The 10,000-nt window shown below is 44.1% G+C and overlaps 1 protein-coding gene across 1 annotated transcript in view; it reads left to right on the top strand.

Moving 5' to 3' along the window:
• Positions 1-10,000, top strand: part of LOC308321967 (nectin 1b-like) — a 117,375-nt gene that overhangs the window by 80,479 nt on the left and 26,896 nt on the right. Inside the window, exons 2-4 of the mRNA XM_080773110.1 lie at positions 607-972; positions 4,047-4,346; positions 5,759-5,876. Coding sequence (XP_080629236.1) covers positions 607-972; positions 4,047-4,346; positions 5,759-5,876 — 784 coding nt within the window. The remainder of the gene's footprint in view (positions 1-606; positions 973-4,046; positions 4,347-5,758; positions 5,877-10,000) is intronic.

Genomic DNA, 10,000 nt, shown 5'->3' with positions numbered 1-10,000 from the left:
TGGTGTTGCCAATGTGATCGAGCATGATCGGGTCTGGCGCAGAGCAGCACATGTGAACGCACTACGTACTGTAGTAGGCCCGAGTTGACTCATTTAGCTTTCATTGCGTGTGGTTGGTATTGACTGCAATGGTCCTTGGGCTCTTGTTAATCGAAATTAAATGCTGTTTTTTCCTACCCTCCTTTTTCTTTTAGTAACCTCCTATCTCCATGTTTCACCTTTTTATTTTTGTTTTGTTTTGTTTAGTTTTTCTTTTCGTGAATTAACTTTGTCTCATACCACAGTGTCCCACAAAGGTAGCACAAAAATAGGCAAACTACAAGCTCATAAATAATGCACTATGCTGTGATGCATTGTGAGCTTGTAGATGTGCCTTTTTTGCTACTTTTATCCTTTTATAAGTTAAAGTGCAAGTCTTTGCATTGGCCTGTGGGAGTTATACATGTTGAACCAATGAAAGTATCCACAAGCGCTTGTGAGAAAAAAATGACTACATTTGGAACAACGGTTATTTTCTTTCCACCATCGGACATACAAGGTTTCCGCCCGACGGCAACATCTTGTTAATCGTAATCTAATTGTGTTTTCTTTCTTCCTTCCTCTCAGGTGCCGAGGGACAGACGGTCCAGATGGAGTCGGTGAAGTCGGGCTTCGTGGGCGCTCAGGTGGAGCTGCGCTGCATCTTCGTGAACAGCCAACCGCCCGTGAAGATCTCCCAGGTCACCTGGCAGAAGTTCCTCAACGGCACCAAGCAGAACGTGGCCATCGCCAACCCTGCCCTCGGCGTGTCCGTGCTGGCGCCGTTCAAGGACCGGGTTAACTTCAAGCACGAGGCGGTCCGCAGCTCGCAGCTGGAGGACACCACCATCGTATTCAGCAGCCTGCGGCTGTCTGACGAGGCGGCGTACATCTGCGAGTACACCACTTTCCCCGCGGGGAACCGCGAGAACATGGTTAACCTCACCGTGTACGGTAAGGACTTGGAAGAATGCGGGTGGGCCACGCGGGCACAGATGGATTTGTGACAGAATTGTCAGGACATTATCTTTTTCACGATTAACACCCCGAACGCCCGGGGTTATTTAATCCATTAAATCATAGCGTGTTAAGGTACTTTCAAACGGGCAGCGATTAACACGCCTAGTAATTATCTAGGCGTGTTATTTCATTATCAATGAGACCTGCGTTTTTTTATGTACGCACGGAGAAGTCGAGGGCAGACAACGCAAGCATATTTACGTGGGCGCGGTCCCGTGAAATTGTTGCGCGTGTGCTCGTTTCGTGCACACGCCCGCAACTGAACGGTCCTGGATTCTGTTTAGCTTTTTTTACGCTTGCATTGTCGCGCCCCTCTTGAGCAGACCTTTCCCGTTTTCCCAGCTGTTCTTTCTACCCCCGTCTACATTGAATGTTAGATGTCACCAGACATACCAGTTGGCTAAAATCACTGATCGTCGTTGCTGTTAGGCTGAAACCTCTTATCTCCATATTTTAACTTATTTTCGTGAATGAATGCCCCACTTGATCATACTACAACATCACAAATCACGTTAGTTTGTAAATAGTAGAACAACGTGGCGCGAAGCAAAGCGATTTGAGCTTGTTGATCTGCTTTTTTTTGCTATTTTTGAATTTGAATCTAGAAAAGTTACAGTTTTGGACATACAAGGTTTCCACCCGACAGAGACGTCAACCATTAACATCACATCTCCATGCATCTAATTATACAATTAGTAATTCTCAGGGGGAAGACCTCACACGCTCCCTTCCTGCAACACACAGTAATATTACGTTGTGTAAATTGTTTGGGTTTTTTTTTTGGGGGGGGGGGGTAAATATAATTATAGTATACCTAAAAAAAAGAGAAAACTAGTTGAAACGGAAAGAACAACTTGTAATAATCCCTTTGGTTTTTTTTGTTGATGAAATGCCAAGGGTTTTGTTTTTCTTCTGGCAGACAGGCCGCTTTGAAAGGGCTGCGTGTTGCCTCTGATTAGAGATCTAATTAGAAATTAAGTGTCACTGTGTTTTTCATTAAGCTCCGGCAAAGGAAAAGCACTTGGCTGAAGTATAGTCCCTGTTGTCAACTCCAGGTCTCCCATTTTTGTTCATCAAGTCTGCCCGGCTCCATTAGCACTGCCTTGGCTCGTGGAATGTCAAGAACCTGAGCATACAGTAGATAGATACTTCACAGTGTTCTAAAAGAACTCTTCATACAGTGGTCGAAAGTAACTAAGTATTAAGCACTATTGGCTACTTATGTATAACATTGAGGGACTTTTACATTACTGGTACTTGAGTATTTCCATTTTTCTATATTTTATACTCCAATACATCTCAGTGGCAAATATTGTACTATATTTTATTTTTATACTGAAATTATTTTCAGTATATTTGCTGATTGTTTTGTCTTAATACAAAACCCTATTCTTCAACTATTTCAAAATAGCCGATCTACAAGCTCAAAATGTGTTTGCGGTCCTATAGTTGTGAATTTGTAGACCACCTATTTCATTTTTAAATATCTTCACAACAAAATTGTGTATGTTTACTTTTACAGTACAGCTTGACGACAATACATTTTTACTTTTACAGTACAGTTTTTTTTATAAAAATAAGTTTACTTGCTTGTAACAGTATTTCTAGTTTCTACATTCTGATATGTCTACTTTCTCTTAAGTTAAAAAATAATAATAATCCAAAACTGAAGAGGCTTCTTCATATCATACAAATACACACTTCATAACTCCCTACAGTTGTGCAATTGCTTGAGCTTAAGGCAGCCTTTTGATGTTCTGTGTGAGCAAATTGGTAATTGGCAGCTCTCAAAGGATTTAAATTGGATGACTGTACTGTATTTGGAACGGCAAATGGCTTCTGCATCTGTGTAAGCATGTGTCAACTGATTTGGCTAGAACGGAAAGAAGGCAGGTCTTTCCTTGATTTTAATCACCGCTAAATTGCCTTTTCATCACAACCCCAGTAATTGTCTCCACCAGGCCGAAGGCATGGGGGGGAGAGTATGTTTTGCAACTCCGTCCGTCCGTGTGTCCGTCTGTGGACAGCTAATCTCTGGCATTGTTGGCTATAAATGGCCCTTTCAGAACGTCCCGGCCCTGTTGGGCCCAGTGGAAAAAATGCCTTGAAAATGAAATAATAAATAAAGTCTAATTTCACATTAATCGCCTGTAGTAGTATGATTTGGTTTATGTCATTGGACTGGCCACATGAAGTGAACGGAGTTGTCGTAACTCTGTCTTACTCTATGGCTCTGGGCTCGGCTGGTCTGTCTTACTCTATGGCTCTGGGCTCGGCTGGTCTGTCTTACTCTATGGCTCTGGGCTCGGCTGGTCTGCAAGCAGTTCACAGCTCGCCTCGCTCGCCCTTGCGGAGCGTACACCGCTTGCTCACGTTCAGAGGCGAGACTGCTTTGCATGCCGCAGACATGTTCCTCTTATCATCCTCATTCATCCATTTAATTATAATGAATCTGTGTGTGTGTGTGTGTGTGTGTGTGCGTGTGCGCGTGCGCATGCATGTGTGCGTGCGTGCGTGTGTGTGTGTGTGTGCGTGAGTGCGTGCAGCAAGTAATTCCCTGTAGAAACATAGTGACTTCTCCCCAAAAGGACAACTTTATTTTTCCATCTTGAATGTCTACCACACAGGTCTGCAACTCTGAGTGTAAGGTTCCATTTGTACATTCTTCAGAGTTATGATGGTCCTTAAAATGAAAACCTTTGAGAACCACCAGTATTGTAATTGTATATAGCAGACGTAAAGTCCATGTATGTACAGTATACTAGCTCTGACAGCGTGATTATACCGGTCCTGGAAACGGTTCCAAATGTGAGGGAACCGATTCCAGTTCCTTCATTGTTGGTTCTGGTTTCTCCGACCCTAATTGTAAGTTAAACTGCTCTATGAAATGGATTGCTTCAATGCAAAAATAAACACACAAAATGTGGTCACAAAGCAAAAAGAAATATTTTAAATTCCCATCCCTAACTCCGGTCCGCCTCGGCCTCTCTCTCTCTCTCTCCCTACAGCTCGGCCTATGACCCTAATGACCTTGACGTCGCCGACTATCGTGGCGAGGCCGCAGAAACGCAAGATGACGGTGGCCACTTGTCTGTCGGCCAACGGGAAGCCCCCCAGCGTGATCAGGTGGGACACCAGACTGAAGGGGGAGGTCCAGTTACAGGAGACACGCAACGCCAACGGCACCATCACCATCCGCAGCAACTACATCGTGGTGCCGAGCCGCGAGACGCACAAGCAGAAGCTCACCTGCATCGTGACGTACCGCACCGAGAGGATCATGGAGAGCGTGGTGCTCAACGTACAGTGTAAGACAGTGCAGTGTTGATTTTGTCATTTGAGGGGGAAAAAATCGTCTTTTTTCACTGACAAAAAACTAAATTAAAACTAAGCTATGATGACTAAAACTAAGACTAATGTTAGGGAGGGTACTAGTGGAGAAGAGATCCAGTAGAACTAATTTTTATGTTTGGTTGCATGCTGAAAATGGCAGATCCAGGCCTGCCAAAACCACTCCGCCCCTAATGTGCTGCCATAGCTGAATGGTTAGAGAGGCATGATTAGAGAGCCCGCTAGGGGATCCGGGGGTCCCGGATGTCCCATGGTACAATTCCAGCCCTCAGCGTTGTCAAAGTCAAGTATCCCTGAACAAGACACACTTGACCCCTAACTGCTCCCCCCTCCACTCTCCTGTGGGCAGCACAGAGGAGAGCAGAGCATAGCTGGAGGACCGCGGAACCCCTTAGCTTAGCTGGCAACAATTTCACTCTGAAGACGTCAAATGGGTGCCAGCTACCACATGGGTGACGGATTTGACCATAAGTCAAAGGGTTCACATGTCGAGGGTACCCGTAATTGTGACGTTGCATGCTCACTTAGGGGGACGAAGATCACATATTAAGCAATTGCATTATTTTTGGGTTCAAATTACTGTACATTTACAATCATTCTGAGATTCATTCACCGTATTTTACATAGTTAATAAAAAAGATATAATGCACAGATTAATCATCCCTAGTCTCAAAGTAGTCTCAAACGCTGAGTCAAGATATAGTACTTGTCCACCATCGCAGTCTGGGGGTTCAAATCCACCACGGTGCACCCTGCTTTGTCGAGCATCTCCGAAGACAATTATCCTGTGTCTGCGGAGGGAACCCGGGTGGTTAGGGTGATATTTGTCACTGCACGTATTCCTTCGGGCTGGGGCGGCCCCCGTCAGCAGGGCGCAAGGAGTACGACTGTTGCTCTACGTCCTCCCGGTGGGGGCTCCTCACTGGCAGGTGAGTCAGTAGGATACAACAATATGTCCTCCCGGTGGGGGCTCCTCACTGGCAGGTGAGTCAGTAGGATACAACGATACGACCTCCCGGTGGGGGCTCCTCACTGGCAGGTGAGTCAGTAGGATACAACGGCAATGACAAAACACAAATGTGTGTGGAGAGGAATTCATCGGCAAAGGGTAACAAAAACAGGGGAAAAAACAAATTACTTGGTCACGGTGTGACAATGATAACCCTACTGTACTGTACATGTGTTGTTTTGTCAACTGAATATTGGCATTAACGTTATACGTCATATGAGAAGGAGGCAGAGTCGGTACCTACCATATTGAGAAAGGGAAAAAGCTAAGAAACACATGTTTCAGTGAACACTGTTTCAGTGCATGCATGTCTGCTTGTCAGAGACAGATTCTGACAGAACCACCCTGCCTTTGTTACAGATGAACCTGAGGTGAAGATAGAAGGCTTTGATGGAAACTGGTTCCTGAATCGCCAGGATGTTCAGCTGACCTGCAGAGCTGACGCTAACCCTGCCGTCACCATCTACCAGTGGAAACTGTGAGTGTCATCCAACTCTCCTCCCTCGTCTCAAACCTGTCTTTTTTTCTTTCTTCTAAATTTCACAGCAATTTCTTTATTATTATTCACTATAGTCCTACTAGACCCCAGGATCACGACCTACGCATCAGGCTGCTGCTGCACACACACAACACACGGGGGCACATGCCACACACAACACACGGGCGACACGTGTTTTGCCACTACACACACACACACACACACACACACACATACACACACTTTCGAGCAGCATTGGGCCAAACACATGAACGATGAACGAAAAATATGGCGTTAAAAAAATTACGCATTTAATCACACACCTTTGTTTTAACCGCAAAACGTTTCTCACTGGGCACGTTTCTGTACTGAATAGGCTGCTGCACGCCTGCACAGCAGCACTCCACTCTACAGCTTCGTCAGTCAGACAACAACAAAGCCCAAACGAATCAATCAATGAAGAAGCCGCTTATATCGCTTTTGCTCCGTGGATGGGACATTTACATTTAAAAGCAATCGGATGGACGCGTAGATAACAGCATGGTTGTGTGCAATATCGGAGGGAAAGGTTCCATAATCCATATGACCAACATTAGCTTCATATCTCGCCGACACCGGAGGCTTGCGGTGATTTCACCACAGCATGAAGCTGTCAAGCTGTCCTCAATGCGAAGCAGCAAGCGTGGAAGTCCATGGTCAGACAATGGTCTGCCCTAACCCCATGTGAAATGCACTCCCCAGCTAGTTCATTCCACAGTTTTTGACTTAGTGTTTTCCCCAAATAAAGTTGTTGTATTTGTCTTCTTATGCCCATATGTAAAGCACATTTGAGTATTCATAGTCTATATGTATACTCAAATTCCGGCAGAGTGTATCAGCCCTAGCGGTCGCTACTCGCCCTTAAGGCGTCGTACTGGTGTAAAAAATATATATGTATAGCGGTATACATATTTAGCAAATGAAAATGTTTTAACACTTGTCTTTTACTTTCTCTAATAACAACCTAAAACATGAACCGTGGTTGAAAAAAACAAAGTTGTCCTTTACAAAATACCACCAGTGAATGAATGGCTGCAGGGCCCAGAACCACATAGCGAAAGCAATTTGATATGTAGCCGGTGGAATGGAGTTCTAGTTCTCTCCCAACATTTTGTTCCGAGGCAGATACAACGGTGTAATCTTCAAAGATGAATGCATGCTTAACTCCTTTCATCCTCACAACGGAGTTGCTTCTCCATTTATTTGTTTGCTTATAACATGTGTAATGAAGATAAGACGGTAGACTCCAGGCGACGCACAATGGCCCTATTAAGGCACCGATAAATCCCCTCCTTTATCTGTTTGATGGTCACAGATACCGGGAGACAAATCCAAACACAACCTAGTTTGCTTTGCGTTTTTTTTCTTTTTTTTCGTGCATGCGTGTGCATGTGCATGTGTGTTTTCTCCCTTTGTAGTCTAAGTACTGCCGTGTAGGTAACAAGCCGGAAAGTGACACCGCCACTGCTCTGTGTACCCCCAGGGAGCACTGGAGGCAACACTCTGGCCCTGACCCAGAGGTGGGATAGGGGAGGTGGTTTGGGTTGAGTTGGAAGTACTAGGGCTGCATACCAAAACTGGCGCTGTTGTTGGGCGAAAACCTTGTATGTAACAAAACGGTTAACTTTTCCGGAAATGGCAAAAAATAATCTGTGGTCCAGGGTACATAGTGCTTTTAATTGGTTCAGTATTCATGAAACCAGGGATAGATTATAGCTTGTGCACGTGCACAGAGGCCCTGGCACTGTCACTGGCAGCTGAAAATCTACTTTTCCATTAGTCAGTCGGAGACCCCTTGGTCCGTTTCATCAAGCCTACTGGAGGACATGATCCACTTTCAACTTCCAGTAGGGAGATTTCAAAATAAAGCCTGTGATGTCTAATCACATTACACGTTTCTAATTGTGTAAAAAAAAATGTCACTGTTATTTTGAAAGCCTCCCAGTTGTAGGAGGAAATCCAATTTAGCAATATGACGCTTCCCATGGTGATTTTGTGCTCGGGGCCCATTTTCACTTTAATCCGTCCATCCATGAAACCCACAGAAAGACTTCCAAAAGTAACAAATATAGCCAATGTGCATTATACAACAGGTCCCATTGTGACATGTTGTGGAGAAGAAGTCAGCTCTTCATGACTGGCCACCTCTGGTAAAACGGCCTAAGTTCTAATTGAAAATGATCATGCTGCATCCAACATATTTTACCGCTTTTGTTTACATACTAGTAGCGCTCGTTGGCTGTGTTTGTTTGGTTAGCAAACAGGTTAGCCATAGCCACATGATTGACACAATGCCATCTGATTTCCTACTATTCTGATTGGTTGGTATGAACCAATCACCGAAGACTGCCTCTTTGGCAACGCCCATCCCAGAAACGGTTGTAGTAGTAGTTCAGACTGAATAATGGAGTGAAACAAAATTAAAATTCAGGCTGAGTGTCAGGCTATCAAGTTCCCCAAAAATGAGAGCATTTAAACAGCAAAGACTGAAAGATAAATGTAGCAATTTGTGTTGTAATTGCCCTATGAAAGGCTTGGTGGAGGAATGTGTCAGTGGACTTGAGTGGATGTGGATTAATAGACCATTGTGCCCCACACAATATCTGTTTCCAAGGGACACTGTTGGACTGCTTTCAAACCAGAAACACATGTTCATATAATATTACTATGCTATTGCGGACAGAACATGTTTAGGGTGACATGAAAATAGCCCAAAACTATTTGATACAGTATGTGACAACAGTCATTGCCACACAACTACACAGTAAATGTAATATAGGGAAAACTCCAACACCAAGCCTAACCTCTGAATGCATAATCCTAAACCAAACCCCAATATTTTCCTAATTGTAACAGTTCTCTGGTGAGCACCAGGAAAAAAGTTCTGCCCATGTCTATTTCTCAAGTTCTACTGTACTCATAGGGAGGATTGGCCCTCACAATTGTATAGTAATACACACACACGCACTTAAACACTCACACTCACAAATGCACAGTAGTTGAGAATGAGATCAGATAAGAGGAATCCGTTTTTGGTATTTTATCCGAGGCAGAAAGTGAGATTTGGGGGAGATGGTGAAGAGGCCGAGAGCACCCGGGTAGAGAGAGGAGGATGAAGGGTTGGGCTGTTGCTGACAGATAGGAGAGGACGGCCTTCGCTGCCTTGGAAACAAGGCACCGAATCCGTTGTGAAGTTTCCCTCTGGGCTGTGTTGTGGAGGTCAGTGCAAGGCTGCGACGGAACGAAAAGAAAAAAAAATGCTTGCAGGATGCCCACTTCACACTGCCATCCCGCATAAACCAAGCGAAACAGCTGAATCCTTATTATTTGTTGCTATTCGTTATTGAACAATAATGTTGTCAAATACAATTCGAGATTCAAAGCTGTATCCATGGTTCTATTTTGGTCAGTGTACCTGCAGTTTGTATCGAGTTGTTTTGGTTTAGATGACTCGACATAGAAACCCAGTGCAGCCTTTTTCTGTTTCCCAGTGATTTTATCTTTCTCTATTTCCCTGCCTTGTATGAAGCTCGCAGAAAGGCTGCCCGCAAAGTCCTTCTGAATACAGCAAGTCAAAACAACTTACATTTTCACAAAAGGGGTTAATAGGAAACCGTAATGAAGTGTCGCAGGAATAATCATGCAAAATGTTGAACATTGCTGCGAGACAACGTGAAGAGCGAGGTTTGATTTTTGTGGAGATAAAGTAATTGCTGTGCTTTAGTTAATAACCTCTCGAGGAGCTACTTTACTGGTGAGTAACATCCATTGGTGAAACTGTGGCGCTCTGGTTATCGCAACAAACCATCAAACTATAATGCTGAATTAATGGAGTTCTTTGAGGGAACATCTGTGTTGCATGTCTCTTCAATTCCCCTCACACCGCGAAATCAACTTAAGTAGAAAACACAAAGGGAGCAAAGTTATTAATTTATTTTTTCGATCAACAGCGATAACCGCTGGTAATTAGTTATCTGTTTGTAGGTGTTATTTATAGACCTAATTACTGTATGTAATTAGTCCTTATTCAATCCACATTGGTCATTAACAAGATCAAGTACAAAGCAATTGACAGCAAGTGACCA

Source organism: Protomyctophum bolini (genome assembly GCF_963924005.1).
Source record: "Protomyctophum bolini genome assembly, chromosome: 9".
Lineage (NCBI taxonomy): Eukaryota > Metazoa > Chordata > Actinopteri > Myctophiformes > Myctophidae > Protomyctophum > Protomyctophum bolini.
This window is presented reverse-complemented; position numbering and strand designations above follow the sequence as displayed.